The following is a 21,627-nucleotide window of genomic DNA, read 5'->3' on the forward strand; positions in this document are numbered from 1 at the left end:
TTATAGTGGAGGTGCTTTCATGTGTTGGTCCCTTATTAGCTCCCAGACCATTCACCGACGTCGCAATGGAGGGATGAGAGGAGAGAGGAGAGAGGAGAGAGGAGGGTGGGGAGGGAGGAGGGGAGCTGCGCCACCGTGGAGAGGAGAGAGCTGGAGTCTGAGTGCGCGCTAGGGTGGGATACGGTCCTTCAGTCAAGTCACCTACACTGAATTACACAACTTCCGGTTTCTCTTCTCAAAAATAATAAAATAAATAAAATAACTGATCTCAACATGTTCAATAAACATACAGGACACCTGCGGTACATTATCCATGGTCTTCAGATTCATACAGCAGAAGAGATGGTTTATTCTCTCTGAAACCCCTGATGACCAAACCACTAACAAACTAGAAGAAATAAACTATGGTTTATAAAAAGCTCTCAGAGGAGTGTCTTTGAGAAACTGAAATTTATATGGACTTACTCATCCATGTCAACACCATAAATATGTTGTTTTTATTACATCAAGATCCAAACATCAATTCTGGTAAATTGACGAATATGTGGAGAAATTCCCGCCCCAAAGAAAGTGATAAAAAAAAAAACAGCCCTGGACCCGCCCCTTTAACCAGATCAGGGTCACCGGGTTCTTCCCCGGTTCGCGCCTCATTCCTCCACAAAGTCTGGAGCAAATCGGGTCAGGATTTTTAGTGTAATCCTGCTGACACACACACAAACAAGCAGCGGGGCAAACAGAACCTCTGTGGTGGAGGTGACCAGGGACTGCTCCAGTTACTATCAACTACACTCAGTGCCGGAGAGAAGCGACACTTTTATCGTTTTATTTTGAAAGGTGCCCTCCTCTTTTCCGGTGACATCGGCCCGAATTTCCTCCGTCTTGACGAACCTCACAGCTCCAGCGGCAGGGAAACACACCCGTCAGCAGCGCGCACTGGAGACAAAAAAGCGCATCACGGACAAAGGAAATATGGGTGCGCTGGAGAGGATTCACCTCAGCCGGGAAACACAATGGATGAGCCGCTTCTGTTTCATTTACCGGGAGACCAATTAGCCCACCTTAATGAGGTGCTGGGATGCAAGATACTGCAAGCTAAAAAGGCGGAAGGCTGCGTTTAATCCGTCTGCGGATCCTATGAGCTTGCAATGGCTGTGGCGGGGATATGCAACTGGATAGGGAATAATGTGCCTTTTTATTTTGTGATATTTTCCTTATTTTGTGGCCTTTCGTTCGGACAATTGCGATATTCTATAACGGAAGAACTAGAAAATGGGGCACTGGTCGGTGATCTGGCGCATGACTTGGGGCTGGATATTCGAAAGCTCGCCACCCGAAAGATTAAGGTAACCTCCAACAGCGGCAAACGCTACGTGATTGTCAACCCCAAAAATGGCAAATTACTCGTCAATGAAAGGATCGACAGGGAAGCGCTGTGTGATTTATCCAGCACCTGCCTCATCAATCTGGAGGTGCTGGTCGAAAACCCCACCGAGGTGCACCATGTCGAGGTGGAGATTGTGGATGCCAATGATAACGCGCCGCAGTTCCCCAGAGATGAGTATCAACTGGAAATCACAGAGTCCGCTTTACCCGGGTCTCGGTACCCGATCGAAAACGCGCAGGATCCGGACATCGGGTCCAATTCAGTTCGTATGTATCAGCTCAGCACAAACGACCATTTCGCGCTGGTGTCCAACAAACCTTCCCTCAACACAAAGCACATCGAGCTCGTGCTCAAAAAGCCCCTTGATCGTGAACAGACGCCTTACCACCAGTTAATTCTCAGTGCTGTGGACGGAGGGACGCCAGAGAAAACAGGCACAGCTAAAATCAATGTCCGGGTCCTGGACTCCAATGACAACGTCCCTCTGTTCGACAGCTCAGTGTACAAGGTGAAGCTGCTGGAAAATTCACCCAAAGACACCCTGGTAATTAAACTGAATGCAACTGATCTGGACGAGGGCACGAACGGAGAGGTGTACTACTCCTTCAGCAGCTACACTCCAGAGAGAGTGAGGCAGATGTTCAGCATGGACACCAACACAGGAGAGATCAGAGTGAGGAACAATGTGGACTATGAAGAGACCAACTCCTATGAGATGTACATCCAGGCGATGGACAAGGGCCCCGGGGCCGTGGCAGCGCACTGTAAGGTGGTGGTGGAGGTGGTGGATGTGAACGACAACGTCCCTCAGATCGTGCTGTCGTCCCTGTCGAGCCCGGTGAGGGAGGACGCCCGCGCGGACACAGTGGTGGCCCTCATTAGTGTGACTGACCGAGACTCTGGCGCGAACAAGCAGGTGAGCCTGGAGATCCCAGCAGGCCTCCCCTTCAAGATCAAGTCATTCAGAAATTACTACACCCTGGTTACCTCAGCTTTTCTGGACCGCGAGACCACTGATGCCTACAACGTCACTCTGAGTGCCACAGATGGAGGAAACCCCCCCCTCTCCTCCCAGAAGACCATACAGGTGGATGTGGCGGATGTGAACGACAACCCGCCGCGATTTGAGCAGACTTCATATACGGTGTATGTGGCTGAGAACAACGCCCCTGGGGCCTCTCTGTGTACTGTGAAAGCTCAGGACGCAGACATCAAGGAGAACGCTCGCATCACCTACACAGTGCTCAATGACAACAACCACGGCATCCCTGTCACCTCCTATGTGTCCGTGAAGGCCGATACTGGGGAGGCGTATGCCCTGCGAGCCTTTGACTATGAGTCACTGAGAGAGTTTCACTTCCAGGTCAAAGCCCAAGATGGGGGCATTCCTCCGCTCAGCCGCGTCGCCACCGTCTACATCTACATAATGGATCAGAATGACCATGCACCGCTGATAGTCAACCCTCCTGGCAATGGCACGCGCTCCTTGGAGACGGTACAAAAGAACGCAGAGCCTGGGGCCTTGGTGACCAAAGTGGTGGCGTACGACGCCGACGCTGGTCCAAACGCCTGGTTGGTGTACGTGCTGGAGACGGCCACTGACCTGGACCTGTTCAAGGTGCACGAACACACCGGGGAGATCAGAACCACCCGGAGGATCCTGGAGGACAACTCCACCTCCTTTGCTCTGACGGTCGTGGTGAAGGACCACGGGCAGCCTGCTCTCACCTCCACGGCCACCATCAACGTGGCCGTCATGGAGGTGCCGCCCAAAGTGGTTCCAGACCCCAAGAGGATCATCCGACCTCACAGCACACTGCTCTTCTCCAACGTCACCCTCTACTTGATCGTGGCTTTGAGTGCCACCACCTTTGTTTTCCTGGTCACTGTGGTGGTGCTGGCCATTGTCCGCTGTCACGCCTACTGCACCCAGCCTGGGTCCTGCTCCCCCTGCTGTGTGTCACAGAAGCCCCCTCCAGACGGTGGGAGCAGCAGCGTCAGTGCTGGTGGGGCAGGCGGTGGTGCGGCCGGGGCACAACCTAATAACAATGTGGTGCTCCGTAGAGACCTTAAAGTGGAGCCTCACTACATCGAAGTGCGTGGGAACGGCTCCCTCACAAAGACTTACTGCTACAAGACCTGCCTGACAGCCACCTCCGGCAGTGACACTTTCATGTTCTACAACACGGGACGTCCCATCAGCGGCACCTGGGGCAGCGGTGCCGACCGCTTCTTCACCAGTGGAAGTGGATTTGTACGCAGACTGAGCATGCCTGATGCCTCGCTGCAAATCTGCCCAGAGGTGCGTCATTAATTCTTTATGTTTATCTTTGTCCACATACCTGGAAGGTCATGAATCATCATGTTTACTCCTGACTCACTCTTTAATGAAATTTTATTTAGTTGCAAACAACAGAAGACCCTTTTAGGTGCATATACCAAACATGACTTTTCCTTAAGGTTATTGCCACAGTTTGTATTGTTGTCATTATTTCTGTCTGTGGTTTTCTGTTGCTGCAGGCTGATGGTATTCCTGTGAGTCTAGTTTGATCCTCTCCTGCGATGAACTGAAAACTCGTAGTCCCCCTCTTTGTTCACTTCCCACTTGCACTGTGCAGTCACTCAGCTCGGCTCAGCTCGGCTCAGCTCAGCTCTCACACTGCATTAGTGTCAGTGCTGATGCTTTTCAAGGCTCCTGTGTTATTTCTGATGATTCAGAGATTTGTGTTTCAGTTTGAGGTTGTCATCACATCTACACCAAGAACAGGTCACGCTGTCTGCACTACTGGCTCATTCCCTGTGCAAGCGGGCTGAACGCGCGTGTGTGTGTGTGTGTGTGTGTGAGAAAGAGAGAGAGAGAGAGAGAGAGAGTGAGTAAAGCTGAACAGTTACTCTGGAGCAGTTGGGGTTAATTGACTTGATCTAAACCTCCACACGACTAGTTGTTGAAGAGGCCTTGAATCAGACTGGGTTTGCCTGTTTCCCTCTGACTGTGAGAGATATCTGCATCTTCTCAGTGCTGACACTGTGATGAGACTAGATACAGTCATGGAGTTTGTCATTACAGCTATGAATGTTTTCTGTTCCTACTCTGACACTCTTACACTTTAGTGATACAGGTTTTCTAAATCTTCAGGTAAACATCCATAATCCTAATGATGTAGTCTCTCAGACGTCATATCAGCAGTAACATGAAATATTAAATAAATACCAACAGTCACGACTAAAACACTGGTAATACTGAGGTAACATCTAAAAAATATTGCACATTTGTGCAGCATTTGTTCAGTCACTGAAATCTTCATGTTTGTTAGTCTCAGATTTAAGGAGATATTTTCTGCGTTTCTGCCTGAGAGGAAAGAGACTGATGGTTCAAATACTTCAATAATATCATTTTTATTAGCAGATTGTTGAGGTTATGAAATTAGCTCTGGATGCATCATCTTAATGATCAGATACCAGTCTCTGGTACATTAGCAACACAATGAGGAAATCTCTCTCACAGACAAGTGTAGCAGTGTAAATTAAATTAACCTCCAGCCTGTGTTCCTCAGCCCTGCAAATTAGATTTAGTCAAAGAGGCTGTCTACCAGCAGAAAATACTCCCCTCTGAATTGAACTGAGGAACATAATGTGCCATCTTTATCTGGGACATTTGCCACTGCTTCAGCAGGTTTGTGTCTCAAACGCAGCTTTTCTTATTCAGTGTTCTTGAGATCTGAAGCTGCAACCCACATGAAGCTGACAGATTTTAGCAGTAGCTGTAACACAAATGTTCAGTCATTTCAGGCGGTGCATGTGCACAGTACCTACTCATGAGGAAGATCATTATGAAAGGGTCAGACATGGGGGATTAGCTCATTAAAAATACGCCTTTCTCCCCCCATGAGTTTCATATGGTTCTTTGAACTTAAAGACCAAATCATTAGTAAAAATGTGGCTATCATCAAAGCTACATGAATGTCCCGTCCAACATCTGGAAGTCACTCAACACTATTAAAAATAATGCAGGGTCATTTAAAATCAATTAAATATTTAGACTTTGCCCAGGGAGTGTATTTTAATTTCACCCATATATTACATAAATACATAAATATCATATTGTTTGTGAGGTTTTTACTGCAGACATGTTCCTGTCCTCCCAGACACGTGTCTCTAGAGTCGTTTCAGTTTAATGATTAAAGTTTTGGTGAGAGAAACATCAGGATCAAAACATCTGCAAAGTGAGAAAGATGGAAGAAGATTAGAATATTATATGAAGAAGATTTGTGTGTGATTGCTCTTCACGCTGAGCTACAGAACAGAGGATGTGGTTGCCTTGGCGATGATGCTTCTTGCTTATTGTTTTTTCTAAAGGCAATAATTCACAAGAGGGCTTTTAGGAGTTTCCAGCACTCAGCCAGGTTCATCAGGAGCAAAGCGATTCACTCCAGTTGCACACAAACACAAACACATCCACATCAGTGTGTGGAGACACCCCAGCACTCAGGGCGAGGGCATCACTCTCCCTGCTCTCACATTTATAGAGCCGCTGAGTGAGAGACTGTCCAAAAACTCATCAATATGGCCTCCAGTCACTGGCCTTTTTAAGGTCCTTGTGTGGTTGCCAATATGTGTGCGCGTGTGTGTGTGTGTGTGTGTGTGTTTGAAACGGGGGGACACAACTGCAGTGTTCCTCCCACGTCCAGAGCTGGATGTGTATCATGATTAATTGATGAGACCATGGCCCAGCCTGGCTCTGCACTGTATGAGATCAAACTAAACTCACCCTCTTCCCTCTCTCTCTGTCTCTGCATCTTTCCCCTCTCTCTCTCTCTCTCTCTCTCTACCTCTTGCTCGCTCAGCCAAAAGCCCCGAATGCTGACTGGCGATATTCTGCATCTTTGAGGGCAGGGGTGCAGAGGTAAGCACTTTCCATATTTAACTCTTTTGCTACTTTTAATCACGTAGAGAAAGTTACACTGATTCATTCCTCCCTCACTGTGTGCATCATGTCTGTGCTCCCACCACACTGACCCCTCACGTCGCTCTTTACCACAGTTACAGTCACACCTTAGACCTCCTGCAGATACCTGCTGCTCACAATGACCTCTACTGACAAAAAGACACTGCAGCATAAGACTGCAGCTAAGAATCAGTCATTATCAGCATCTGCTTGAACCTCATCCTCTTTCTTTGGGAAAAGCCGTGTGCAGCTCCCATCAATGGATGCACAGCCCTCCTGCTCTGCAGTGTAACACTATATAGGCCATTTACATTCTGAGCATTGCCTCCCCCAGTTACAGTCTTTAAGCAGGAAGCATGAAGGACAAATGAGCTGACTCTGACCTTTCTCAGATTATCAGCTGCACACATCAGTGTGTCCCTGCCTGCACGCACACGCACGCACGCACACACACACACACGCCTTTCTGTGTGTATTTAGATGTTTTTGTGTGGAGATGAGGGGAGACGTGCTGAAGTCAGACAGCAGAGGACAGACTCCAGTCATACTTGTTCATTCACAGGGCAAACGCTCATGCACTTATTGCCTGAGCAAATCTCAGTTATAGATAGATTTGAAAATAGATAGAAACACTATAGAACACTAAATATTACACAGAAACAGACTTAATGGAGCTTTTAGAACCACGTGTAAATGGTGGTTAAGTTTGGGTTCAAGCTTATCCAGGTTATTATTTGTGTGTTTGTAGTTTCCTTGCTCTTATAAGAATATTTGAGCATTTCTGAGTAAATACAGTAAAACACACGTCGGCTTTCTCGTTACCTTCTGCAAAATAGAGATTACTGAAATGAAAAAGATTCAACAACAATTGGAATAAAATGGTGTTGTTTTATTTGCATTTGTAATGAAGTGCTTTGCTAATTTGATATGAGGACAGCTGGAACGTCACAGACTAATGAGTTTTTCCTCCACACGTCTGTCCTTTGCACCGAATTTTGATAATTTCATGCTAACAATGCTCACTGCTCAGTGGCGGACTCTTCTGCTCCGTCTACGTTTGATTTAATTGGATATTAGTGTTAATTTCTATGGAGGGAGGGTATCATAATGTGCATCATGTCATCAAGTCACTGTAACATGACATGGTTTAACATACATCATCACCGCAATTTGCCGCTGCCGTCTCTAAAATGGCAGTGCCTGTAACACACACGGACACAGAGACGGCTCACATTAACACTTAGCACACGCATGTTGTAATGTCTCACACTACACGCAACTTTGTAGCACCAACATCACTGACCCACATTCCTGGTGTCGTCATCCACTGTAGAAAACACCAGTCCTATCTGTGTCATATTCTCACACATTAAAGTGCATGCACCTCTGCTTATGTAAAAGCCTGAAACTCACACTGCTCAGAAATACATTTTATATTCATGACAAATCCCTATTCATCATAACAAGTGTGTTTGAGATAGATGCTGGATGTGCTGCATTGCAGAGGCCCCTGTCAGAGCAGGTCCTGCCGTACAGTGAGCTCTGTATTCATTATGACTGTATTGGGGGGGGGGGGGGGGGGGCTCAGCATGTACTACAACAAGGTAACACCTCAGTAAACATTAACACATTTACCACTAAATAAACCCACAACTCGTCATTTTTACACTTTGTATGACTTAAAACAAGCACGTTTATATCATAGTGAGCCTTAGAGGTGCTGCTAGCTTTGGACACAGCCAGGCTAGTTGTTTCCCTCTGTTTCCAGTCTTTATGCTAAGCTAAGCTAAACTAACCAGCTGCAAGCTGTAGCTTCACATTCAGCAGGTAGACATGAGAGAGGTGTCAATCTTCTCCTGGTAAGAAAGCAGCTAAAAGTATTTGATAAAATGTCAAACTATTCACCCTTCCCAACAAAACAACATGTCTGCACACACACGTTTACACCTTTTGTACAACCGTATAATAAAGTGTGAAAATTACAAGTTGTGGTGTTAGGTGGGAGTGTGTCTTGTGTGTCTTGTCTCTTTGCTGGTTGCTTGGCAGCTTCACAGGATGGCAAGGCACCAGGAAGTTATAGATTATCTTTGGACAGAGGCTGGCTGTTTCCAGTCTCTATGCTAAGCTAAGATAACCAGCTGCTCACTGTCACTTTTATTTAATTTATGAACGTTGCAAAAAGGAAATTGAATTTAATTAAAGTTACAAAATGTCAGAGCAAGAATACAAGCTGTGGAGCATATTTGGAATCTGTTTGTTCAAATATCTGTTTCTATATCTGCCAGAGATATAGAAAGTACAATTTTCAAACATGCAACATCAGTTAACAGTTTTCTAATTGTCATCACAAAATGAAAGTGAACCTTTACAGTGAAACAGGAGGAAGTGTTTCTGCAGAGCCATCTCTCTGAGTGCTGTCTGCCCCCCAGCTCAGCTGAATCAAAGTACGGCCTCTGGGTTTTCACATCCAGTGAAAAAAATAAAAACATCTGAAACCTCAAGAACTGCACTTCAGTGCCATCACAACTGTCTATGTTGAGACTGTGTTGTGAATTTTTTTTAATAGTGTCCTACTTTTTATACACATAGTTACCAAACCATAAAATATAACTATCAGCTGAAAACAGCATTAAGTTATTGACATTAAATACGTCATTTATCCCAACTTACTGTGTAAAATCATTTTGATCTAATGTATGTCGAGAGATGAAAAAACAAAAGAAGCACAATAAAACATGCACTGTCTAAATGTTGCCTTGCCTTCAGGTGAATGTTGGAGTTAATACTGATGCAGCGTTGTCTGAATACATATGACCATGTCCAGAGTGTGCAACACTAATGTGGATTTCCATTAGCACGGGTGATGACGGTACAACACTGACCACTTGTCCATATGCAACACTAGATGTTGCTTATCTTTATTTCTTTTAGTATTGCATTTTCCCCTCTTCATTCATCCAAATGTCCAAATGTAGATCCTGACATAGTACAACTGGTGTCACTGTGAAGCAGCTGCATTAGCAGAACAGAGCTCCAACAGCAAAAACAACATGCTGAGCTTCTTCATCTGTTGGACGAAGGGAACAACAAGAGAACGTCCTACTGGAGCCACTAAATGAATGAAGCTGAAGACACTGAACCTTCTGTAGTGAAACTTTTAAAAGGGGCACCTGCATGTCCGCATATGGAGATCCAGTCACTTCTCCACTGAGACTGTGGACTATTAAATGGGTGGTAATACAGTCAGGCTGCAGTATCTAAAGTTGACCACCACCCACCAGTGATATGAAGAAGAGAGGCAGAGATTTTGGATGAAGTAACTTGACAGGAACTTGATTATATCAACTGGGATGATAAAAACATCTGCCACCAGTTGTTCTAGATCCTGGTCCACAGCAACAGATTTTTAATGAAGCGATAAGAACAGGTGTCAGGGGCAATTCATTAGATGAAGTCAATAAACAACCTGGTAAAAAAGCAGCTCTGGGTCTGAACCATCTCTGTTTCTCTCATCGGAGCCAGAACTGTTTTAGATTACTTCAAAAACACGTCTCAGCAGAGACAAACCAGAGTTAAAACACTTGCCATATCCTCTTCCGCAAGGATAGGCAACATGCACTGAAGACATTTCGACATGTCACAGCAGGAAGAGCACAGGTGTAAATAATAAAATGGATGACGGCTGAATTCCATTTAGCTCCTTCGCTGCGGTAAAAAGCCTTTTGTCACATCGTTTTAAGGCAGAGGATTCAGCGTGTCGGGTGGGATGTTCTTTTATTTTTTTAAATAAGAAAAGTGGGAATTGGTTGCCAGGGGCAACAAGGTGATAAGGAAGAAGTGTGATGGTAGTCCAAATTGGTTGCCCTTGGCAACTAGGCTGTTGAAGCCTGAAACTAACTACTCTGAAATGATGTTACTGTAATGTGTAGATGTTTAAGGAGGACGTGATCAGCGTGAGGTCAGAGCTCAGAATAATCAGGAAACATTTGTTTTGATGTTTGTTCTGACTTCGCTGAATGTGTCGTGTCTTTCAGTTCGGTCCACATGGAGGAGTCCTCTGTGATGCAGGGAGCGCAGGGGATGCTCGTCCAGAACTGGCCCACTGTTTCAAGCGCTGCAGGTGAGGGGACGAACAGCAGGATGTCGTGTGAAAAAACACCTGAATGTCTATATCCAATAGCCAATAGTGATGTCAGTAACAGGTAACTGATTTCACCCATTTTACCTGCTAATGTAATACAGATTTAAACTGTAAAAACTGAGATCAGATTTTCAAAATGTGTCAAAAGAATAGGATGTAAAGCACTGAAATGTCTTCATGCCCTGAAGCTACTTGTTGAAAGGCTTGTTGCTGCTTGTATCTCTGTATCTTTTATTAGTATTATGAAGACAGGATGACATTTCTAAGTAAGAATTTGAGATAATATATTCCTCCAAATAAAGACTGAATAAACAACCTTGGTTGTTTGTGCTAAAAAACTTGATGGATGAGTAGAACCAGCAGCTGGTTAGCCTAGTTTAGCATAAAGTCTGGAAACAGGGGAACAGCTAGCTTGGCTCTGTCTAAAAAAATAAAACCAGCCCCTCTAAAGCTCAGTAATTAAATGTTATATCTCATTTGTTTAATCTTTACAAAAACCAAAGTGTAAAAAATCCAAGTTGAAGTAAAAAGGTTTCAGAAACAAGAAACACTTTTATATTGAGTGAGTTTTTGAGGCAGCAGTCAGCTGATTGTTTTTACCTTTGTTCAGGGCATTAGATTGAATTCATGAAGTCGAGTTCATCTTTGTCCTTACTTTGGTTCGCTTTGAAAATCCACATGATGTTGTGATGTTCATACAGAAATTAGCTGAGATGCTAAAAGCCTGAGGCCTTTATACAGAGTCACAGATAAACAACAGTAACGTCCCATAAAGCAGCGAGCAGCATGGAGACAGAACAGGCAAATGTTTTTTAATAAGAGATGAGTTGTCCTGAGTGGGTGGCAACACTAAAAATGTGTAGCAGCAGAAGATAAACGTAAATAGAGCCAGCCTTGAAAATGACCTGTGCTTCATCATTCACAGAAACAACAGCTCAGAGCTAATGACTAATAAAATTTGGGAGTACTACTGTTCGTGGAGAAGCACAGAAAACGTTGTGGGTGGCTGTTGGTTGACTGGAAGACTCAGATTGTGTGATTCCCTCTTTTTTCTCCTCCCAGCTACCACTCATTGATTTTCTGTCTCGCTGCAGGAATTAGAACAAACTGTAGGTACAGACTTGAGGGTGAAGTTGCAGCATCACAGTCAATCACTTGACGAGTCAGTGACAGATTATGTCTTACTGTCTGGCAGCAAACACATATGTGTGATGTCTTTTCTCTCTGTGGAGCAGGGAGCTGGGGGATTGTTGGAGATACACGCTGCACCAGTTCCAGTTTCTATGAACCAGTTTGCTGCAGAGAGCAGATGGAAACCTGCCTCTCTGGTCATGTAAAGACTGAAATTATTGTCTTGAAGAAGAGTGCACAGCGTACCGCAGATCCATCAGGGGTGCATTGTTGCATTAGGAAGTAATTTGTTAGGAGTGGCTCAGTGGGAAGGCTCAGACATGAACTGGATTGCAGGTTGATCCTCTTTTCTATGCATCAAGAGGTGGAGCCTTTTTTTGTGTGACACATTTCCATTTCTGCAGTGACTTGTTATTATGATGAAAATGTCCGATATGCTGTGATGCATCTAAACGCGGCACCCTCAAAACTGTGTTTATGTAAGTGACCCATGGTGCAGACGAGGAGACATTTGTCTAATGCCAGAGGGCGAGAGAAGCATTTATCAGTAATAAGAGCCACGATTAAAAAAAAAGAGAGAGATCCAGTAACATTAAAAGCAATTTTGGAGAGGAAGAGCAGAGGAGACGTTCAGGGGGATGGAGAAAAAAAAAAGCAAGGTATGGGGGGATGGAGAGAGAGAAAGGTTAAGAGGATTGGCAGGTTCCTGCAGTAGTGTTGTTGCTAGGGAACGCCATGTGACCTGTTGCCTGGCAACACTGTCTAACTGAGAGATTGCTGCAGCAGCCGCACCCTCCATCAGCAGGGAGTGGGCGAAGGCAGTTTCCATGGCAACCAGTCATATCTCTGAATGGAAGATTTAGAGACAGAGAAAAGGAAGGAGTTGGGAGCAGGGAGGGGACGGGGACTCGACAAGGGCAGGTATTAAGAGGAAAAAGAGGGCACGCTGTAATTTAGAGGAAATACTGTAGGACAGATGCTTTAGGTTGACGTGCCTCATGCAGAATACATGTGATGTACCGCACACAGCCTCTACACCACCGTCAGATTTATGCATGTGCTAGAAACCACCAGAGGGATTCATTTAGATGGAAGCGTATCTTGGACCAGACAGAAAATTACAGAGCCTATTTTAGATGTAGGACATCAGGTTACATGAAATGAGGCTTCAAACACCCACGCATCGACACCAGGTGTCATGGCAACATCCTCACAAGGAGCCATACTGCCCTGCTTACCAGTGGTTACACTATCATCCATCTCAGACACACATCTGCTGTGAGGTATCAGCTTATATGAAGCCAAGAGTTACAAACAATCCTCCATGTTAGAGAAATCGTAGTAGAGAGGAAGCAAAGCTCTTCATAGTTGTACCAACTCCTCCATGCTGTCACATGACCTGCTCGTTATGAATTCATTTTTCACACACACGGAGGACTATCTCAGGTTAATACCTGGGCCAGGACTTTAATTAACAGCGTCAGGAGTTTGGATTTGTCACGGCCAGTGCAGAAACCCTGGGAAGTCCCAGGATGACGAGACAATATTCACTTGATGAGACGCTTCACAACCACATGGCGGTTCAGCTCAGGTGGTCAGTCATAGGCATGTGAGCTGCTCTGAGTCCATCAGGTGTATGTTAGCCAAAAAACACACTGCTGTGATGGTGTTCAATTTTCCTCACTGCAGGAACACAGTAAGTAAAGAGCAGCTTGCAGCATTACTACCAGTGCAGCGTCTCACACACATGACACATGACTCTGACTCTCTTCGGACGAATTTACTGTAACGAAAGGAAGAAGTTGAAACAGCAGAAGTTAAACTATATTGTAGATGTTATTTATTTTACCATGAAAATTTGTCCAATACTCAGTTCAGCAGGTCAAAGCCTACCTGACTCAATAAGCATAGATTTATTATGTCCACACACAAGTCTCAGTGTGTGCCTGCACACACACATCAGCTCTCTGTCCTTTCAACAGCAGCCTCAGGTAACAGGAACTGATGTGTCCCTTATATAAAATGGAGGTGCATTGTTTACAGCAGCACAATGAACTGTGTTACTGGCTCAATAAGCTCATCCACATTCTGCCTCACAGTCTTCTGCACATCTTTAACTCATTGACTGTCTTCAGTTTATTTTAAGCGTTCGTCCTCCTCCACACGAGAAGCCATCTTCCTTCCTAAAGCATTGATAGCAAATGAATGGGACTTATTTCAAATACTGGAACCTCTTCCTGGGTTTAATACCCAGATTAAATACAGACCATACCATCAAATGTCATAATCCTCAGAAGCAGACCAGCATTACAGCATTACAGCACTAACTCCACCAATGCTAATGTATGATGGTAACATCTGACACTGACTCGTTAAACAAGCTGAATTACTTCAGTCAATTAGCTGCAGTTGTTTTGTTTTTCCTTTTCAAAAAATGATATTGTAAAAATGTGTAAAATGTGATCTTGATTTTATTTTGTAGCAATGACTTGAGTTGTAAGATTTTAGCAATTGCCTTATCCTGGTCTTTCATGTTCTATTTTATTTTAATGCAAGTTAAAAATGAATCGTTCTATTTTTGCAAGTACAAAACAAATTATTTATGTGTGTCTGTGTCTTAAGTTCCTGTCACAATGTTGTTGCCATGGTACCAAATGCCACAATACTGTGCCTGACCTCTGCTATATTGAAAACATCCTTGACTGCATCGTACTAGCAGTTAAATTATGATCAGTTTGCAGTGAGTCATGGCTCAATAACAAATAATCGCTCCGTTAAAGAAGGTGTCCACTGCTCTTTGAGGTATATATAAAATTCTATTATTGTACAGCTGCAATAAGTGCAGAGCTAGAGTGGTAGTGTCCATTACATCAAGTCTTATTACAGTCCATACATGTATTTTCATACTCATTGAACTCATTGTGGGGACTCAGTGGGACACTGTGCGTACGGACAGTGAGTATTTTCAAAATAGTGTACTTCCCTATGGGACTGTGGTTGAAACATCTCAGTACTCCAGCAATGTCATAAATAGCCTATAAAGAAAAATCAAACAGAATCTTTTTGCAAGGGCTCGTGTTTGATCTAAATAAAATCCAGACTGAAAGTAGGTCAGCGCAGCGGGAACTGGTGTGGGCCTGAGAGCACCGTGTCTGCAAAACCCGCCCACCCCATCTTTCTTAGTGTCTCTCTCCCGCTCTCTCTCTCTCTCTCTCTTTCCCTCTCCCTCTTCATCTCCTTTCACATCCTCTTTAACCTTTTGACCTTAATAGCTGTCTTATTTTCACTTTACATAATAATTTTTCTATATATAAATCCTATCCTCTGACAGTTTTTTTACTATTTCTTTTTGGACTTGCTCTCTGGGCTCCTCCTTTCTCTGTCACATCATGCTCCAGCACTAAAGGTTGAATCCCTGTCGCTGGCCTCCTGTGAGGTAGAAGGATTATGCTGCTTCCAACATCCAAATACAAATACAAATCACTTTGCCAAGTTAAGCATTCCTGCAGTTTAAAGGTTAGTCCCCTCCAGTCTTCCCTCCTGTGGTCTCAGCTGAACTACTGTCCTGAAAATATTCACTGCCTGTGGCCATCGCTCTGTTGTCAGGCTGTTTCTCTGCTCGTTGCTGCTTGATTTTGGTTCACATGTATGTGTCAGATTTATGAACCTCTGAAAGACCAAAGAATATAGTCTAAGTATCTGATCAATGCATCTCAAGCAGGACAGTTATTGCAAAAATAATTCACAATGTCAAAGCTAATGAGGCGATTTACTTGGGCTGCAGAAGAAAAAAATTCTGATTAGTTGTGATTCTATTTGAAATGATCCTCAGTCCTAAGATCCATCAATGGATTTGCACATTTTCTCAGTAAACATGTACATCTGTGCTAAATGTAATAGGTCTGCAGTGGTGACTGTTAGAACTGCATGATGTGTAAAGTGTAATGTAGATGATACCTGCTGTATGAGCCGCCCTGAGTCACAACACTCTTATAAACTGACCTGCTGCAGTTTGACAGGAGCATTGAGGTTAGCTGGTTAGCTAACCCTGGATATCTCTTAGCAGATCTAGAGCAGTTGTTTCTAAAACATTACATCCATAGCAACAACTGGAGTATCTAAATAGATAGCTGGTTAGCAACAGGAAGAGTTTATGGGGTCGGACGTGGGCCACCAACATTTTTGAGAGTGGGCCATGAATTGGAAACGGTTGGGATCCAACGATCCAGAGAAAACATCTACAAGAAAAAACTGCACGTCAATCTCATCTCTGTTTGTGTTTGTTGAAGAGATATTATCTCTGACTATGAGATGTGACGCCGCAGAAGTCAAGAGAACTTTCCCAGTTGTGGGATTAATAAAATTAATCTAATCTAATCTAATCTAATCTAATCTAAAGAACAATGTGTGGATTCTACTTTATTCAGTCTGTCCCTGCTGGTTAGCTAACACTAGCTAATGCTAGCTAACAACTGTCTGCAGATATCAGGCTGATGACAAACAGTGCGGATGAAACAGACTTTCACTTTCTGTTCAGTCTGTGCTCAAAGTGGACACGTGCAGTCCACGTGTAGCTGTATGGGATAGCATATTTACTTCTTTTAAATATGACGCCCGTGTTAGTGGTGCAGGTTTATTTTATTATTCTTGCTCAACTGTTTTGCACACGTACGGATAAAAACACATAAATGCATCATGTGGGACAGTGTCATGACTGGGACATGTGTTTAGCCAATAATGTGCATGTTACCCAATTTTATATTCAAGAAAACAGCAGTGTTGCTCTGACTGTATAAGAAATGTAAGTTCCCAGGATAAACTCTAAGAAGCACTTTGTGTAACATTTGTATTTATCTGATTTCACTGGATCATCAAGGATCAATTTGATTTGAATCAATTATTTAATCCAGTTAAAATGAAGAGATTCTGGACTTTATGAGTCAATGTTGAATCAAACTGGGAGATTATTTTTCCATACTGACCAGGCTGCAGTGGAATATCCTGTGTAACCCCCCAGTTTTTATGCTTTGCTTTTTGAGATGTCAGATGTTGTTACCTGGGCCAGGTGTTTCCTCCTGCCTCCACTCTTCATGCTGAGCTTCACTTTACTACTGTACAGACTTGAGTGGTGTCAGTTTCTTCATCTAACTCTTGACAGAAAATCAAATATCCCTGTTTCCCAAAATGTCAGACTGTAGCCTGAAGGGACCAGTGTGGTTATCATGATACCTGAATACATGTAATGATTGCCTGCACTTGACATGTTGTCTTTCCATTGTTTCCCCTTCATACCTGTGTAGATGGTGAGGGTGGTGGGGAGCTTTCACCTCCAGTGGGCGCTGGAGTCAACAGCAACAGCTGGCACTTCAGATACGGCGCCGGACCAGGATACGGTCCTCCCCAGCCCCTAAAGCCTGGAGAGATTCCTCCCGAAGCCTTCATCATACCTGGATCCCCAGCCATCATTTCTATCCGCCATGACGCCGGGCCTGTGGACGACAAAGGTGACTTCATAAGCTTCGGCAAGAAGGAGGAGGCCAAGAAGAAGAAAAAGAAGAAGAAGGACAAGAAGGACAAGAAGGATAAAGGAAAGGATGATGGGGGTGAAGAATAAAGGAGGAGGGGGGCCTGAAAACAGAGCTACCAACAAACTATCATCCCAATTTCAGAGCCAGAAAAAAAGCTAAATGCATATTGTAGAACCGAGGGAGCCTCTTTGCACCATATTTGCATAGACACTGTACAGTGGCCAATCCCTCATTAGACCAGGTCTGGCTCCCCACATCATCAACCTTCCTAAACTAACGGTTCTCTCGCTTTCTTTGGCCCAAAACTTCAGCCAAAGTTTATGATAAACAAAAGTTCTTAGCTAAACTTCATCTGAAGGCTGGACCAAATTCAAACAGAAAGCCATTTATTGGATTACACTAGCCTTTCTGTGATTTACTGCCCCCACCCCAGTTTGTACACTGACAAACAAAAACACCTGAAAAGGTGTACTATTTGTATCTGACCATTGTCAGCTGAGGCTGCCCGTGTTGGCATCTCTGTCTTTATGCAGCCCCCTTACTTTTTGACTCACCTGGTTGGAGGTGAAGTTGAAGCCAAACTAAAAAATGAAACAGAGGCTTTTGTCTTCAGTATTATGGAGACCTTGTAGAAATCCAGATAATGTGGTCTTTTGTAAGAAAAATGAATTAAAACTGAAAAAGTCACAACATACAGTATATGTACCATGAGATTAGCACCTTTAAGAGAACAGGGTGGCTGAGATAAACGGGACCACACTCTGATAAGAGCTCTGTTTCAGTGTAACATAGCACATTTCTGAGGCTGAGGATCTGGACTGGGTTGCACCAACTATGCGCAAGTTTGTTCCCAGGTTATTGTAAGTTAATTGTAAGTTAGTAAGTTAAGTAGTGGCTTCATGACTGCTAGTTCATTTGCAAATAGCAAGTTTCTAAATTGGACTGTACCACAGGTACTAACGGGGGGGAATTCTACAGCTGTGCAGTTATAACATGAGGGTTTGCAATGAGTAGCTGGTCAGTGAGAGCTCCACCTTCGCTGATGGGTACAAACCTCTTTGATTTGTAGTTACTACATTGGCATAAAAATTGCGATTGGTAAGCAGAATCCATATTTGACTCTTAAAGGACAACACTGTTTTTTGCATGTTTTAGTCCATTCTCTACAAATCATGTTATAACTCACATCACTGCGGACCATTTCCCACACAGCACACTGTTGTGTTTTGGGATGTATTTTTCCTTCCTTCCAGGCAGCCATTGTTTCTTTATTTATTGTACCATAGCACAAAAACAAATAAGCTGAGACTGGAAACAATTCCGCAATAAGAAATCCATCAGAGTGAAAGCAGCATCTGGTTTTATTGTTGTTTCAGTTACATTTTCATCACATGCTAATGTAGCTCGGGTGCATCACAATAACGTAACTCTGCTAAACTGAAACACAGGCCTGATGGGTTACATATGTCAAGCAAGTCTCAGCTGTTGATTTTTACTCCGTGGAACTGAATGGGAACCAGATTGTGCCTGATGAAAAAAAAAAAGAAGGAAAGACCCATTTAAAAATATAAGAAGTCAAGAGGACACTAGTTGAAGTGTAATGTGTAGTAAATGGACAGAAACATTGAAAATCACTGCTGTCGTCCTTTAAGTTGCAAAATGGCATGAGACTACTGAAGAAAACGATACGCTGTGTGCAGAAAAAAAAGAAAAAAATCCTGCTTTACTGTTAGTGAGTGCATCTGTGTGACTTTGTATCATTTGCACCTGCTTTATTGCTTGCTTAACTACTTAGTTGTTACTTGAGGTTATGTTGTAACAGATTTTTGTGGTGCCACCGCTTCTATTTTAGCAACGCGTGAATCGGGATTAGTGGCTACTTGGGATATAACTAGGGAACCTACGTGCAGCTGATGCAACCGGCCCCTCACCTTGCCTCTTCTCTCGGAACATGGCACAGGTCAACGGGGTCTTAATCCCACTGTGTATCAGCACAGCCCAGTCTGACACACACAAACACTGACTTTCTCTGCCTCTTACTCACACATACACACAAGCAAACACACACACAGCGCCTCTTCCTCTCTCTCTCACACGCAGACATACAGTACATACCAACAGTAAGAGAACACACACCCCTCTGTGGAAACTCCAAATCCAAGACTGAAGGCCAGTGCCACCCTCAATATGGGAGTGTATTATATGGCTGGGACACAGGAACGTTGCTTGTTGCTTCATTTCTGTTCAAGCCTGATCCCTCTAACTTCTGTCTCTGAATGTTAAATAGTCGCCCTGCACCACTGCCTCAGCTGCTTCAGTGCTTGTAGGATTTGCTTGCCCGCTGCCTGCTTCCTCCCTCTACTCCTGTTTCTTCAGATCAACATGGTTGGACAACATCTTTCAAGTCACTCTCCTTCAATGAACTGTGCAGTTGCGACAAAGCAACATTTGTGTATTTGCATATTTACACACACAATACACACACACACACACACACACACACACACACACACACACACACACACACACACATCTTTTGTTAGGTTCAACTTCAACTGAGCTTAGGCGCTTCAGCCAGAGTGTGTCTTCTGATTGCTCACTGTTGACAGCTCTGTCATCTCTCGCCTCGGTTCTAGGCGTCGCATTGTGAGGACATCTGACAGGTTAGCAAAGACTGAGAATATGCTGTACTGGATATAATGAGACAAGATGAACAGGGTGAAAGAAGAGTCAGAAAAAGCAAAAAAAAAAAAAAAAAAAAAAAAAAAAAAAAAAAGCAGTCAGTGTCGTGTCGTGTGCAGCTCCAATATAGAAGATTGGGCAAGTCATTCCTCTTTTGCACAAACAGTGGTATTCTAGTTATTCCTGTGTCAGCTATTAGTGATAATTGAGCAACTTGGGTCAGCTAAAACCACTTAACAAGATAAATGCAGTGCAGTTCAGCAGCAGTGGAAAGATGGTTGGTGGTTGACTTGGATGGGGGGGGGGGTTCTCCTATGAGATAATGGAGGAGAAACACACTGTTAACATTGTTTATGGTGCACCACCGCGAGGCAACAACATGAAAGACAGCACCAGAAAGTAAAAATAAAACAGCTGGGAAGATCTGACAATGATACATTCCTTTGCGTAATTGCTGCACATAAACATTAGAAGCAAAGGCTGCTGGGAAGTGCCATGTCCAAGAAACTTTAACAAGTTGCAGTGACCCAAGTGTGAATTGATCAACTTTATTTGACCCCGATATTATGAAACCCAGATCCAGTGTGGCACAGGCAGGGTACTGAAGGCAGTGGAGACTGGAAGAGCATCTACATGATGAAACATGTCATAAAACCTCACCTCAGTGTTCCTCTTTTTAAGAACCATCGTATTACCAGTCACAGTAGGGGTGTATAGGTGCTGCTATCAGGCTCAATCCCTCCCATGCACACATTTCTCCCCCCCCCCGCCCCGTCCTTCAGGTGTACTTCTGTGCTGTCAGATCACCAAGTGGCTGTTTGCATGTTATAAGCAAAGGAAACAGATACTATATAGATACTATATATACATAGATATGTTTTTCCACTGGGAAATGCGTATTGGAATACATATACCTCTGATACACATTCTCAAAGACGATACACGCACATTGAAAGACCCACACTCATCTACACACATAAATTCATACATACATGTACTCTATTGCAAACAGTAATTTGTAGAAAAACCTGAAAGAATCACATTTTTTATCCTGTTGAAAATGAATTTAATCTTCTAGATATACATAATGCTATTGTGTTATGCTAAGAAATGCCTTTTTTCTGTTTTTACCCTTTTGATTTTCATAGATAAGAAAAACGATTCTTTAACTTGTGTTAAGCTTTGAGACGATGATCAAACATCAAACACTGTTGTGAAATAAAATCATTTACTCACCCTCCATATCTATTCCTCGCCCAGTAGAGAAAAAGCAGAAAAACAAGGAAAAAAATATCAAAATATATAAAATGGTCCAAAAAAATAAAGTTGATGTATTCTCTGCTTGTGTATAGTGAATGTTCCTCAGTCGCTGGGTGTGACACAGGCCAGTCGACTGTGACAGTGCAGATCTGTTAATAACTTTTTTGTACACCTGCTTATCATTGTAAAGGTGATAATAGTGATTCTTATGATTTAATCAATCTGGTAATGTGTTTTGTTTATAAGTCACAAATAAAGTTTTTCTTAAATATCTTAAGCTGTGTGATGAATTGATGTCAAACTAACAACTGAGCATCGTTTCAACCTCAGTCCACTTCCTGGAGAAATTCACTGAGCTCTCTGTGGCATCACTGAGGAACACTGAGCTCTGCTAATGAAACATAAGAGGGTGGAAGAATTAAGTTTTTATCATCAACGCAATTGTTTTTAGAGTCCCATTAAAAATTTTAGAAAAGGAAAGCCACGGGGGGAAGGACCTGCCTGCAGAGTATCATGTCCAATCAGCTGAATTTACCACAGGTGGGTTAGGGTTAGG

At 43.5% G+C, this 21,627-nt stretch overlaps 1 protein-coding gene across 2 annotated transcripts; it reads left to right on the forward strand.

Annotated features, from left to right (window-relative positions):
* Nucleotides 1-668: 668 nt before the first annotated feature.
* LOC111222166 (protocadherin alpha-C2-like) lies at nt 669-21,348 on the forward strand. 2 transcript variants are annotated; one of them, XM_022745754.1, is made up of 4 exons: nt 669-3,686; nt 6,229-6,287; nt 10,364-10,449; nt 16,902-21,348. In XM_022745754.1, exons 1-4 carry the CDS (start codon nt 1,146-1,148, stop codon nt 17,213-17,215), a joined length of 3,000 nt encoding a protein of 999 aa, XP_022601475.1. In that variant the 5' UTR covers nt 669-1,145; the 3' UTR covers nt 17,216-21,348. The 2 variants fall into 2 exon arrangements, with proteins under 2 accessions (XP_022601475.1, XP_022601476.1); XM_022745755.1 differs by having other exon boundaries at nt 10,364-10,531; nt 16,902-16,994.
* Nucleotides 21,349-21,627: the final 279 nt, after the last annotated feature.

The sequence above is a fragment of the Seriola dumerili genome, unplaced genomic scaffold, assembly GCF_002260705.1.
Source record: "Seriola dumerili isolate Sdu_G_001 unplaced genomic scaffold, Sdu_1.0 BDQW01000091.1, whole genome shotgun sequence".
Classification (NCBI taxonomy): domain Eukaryota; kingdom Metazoa; phylum Chordata; class Actinopteri; order Carangiformes; family Carangidae; genus Seriola; species Seriola dumerili.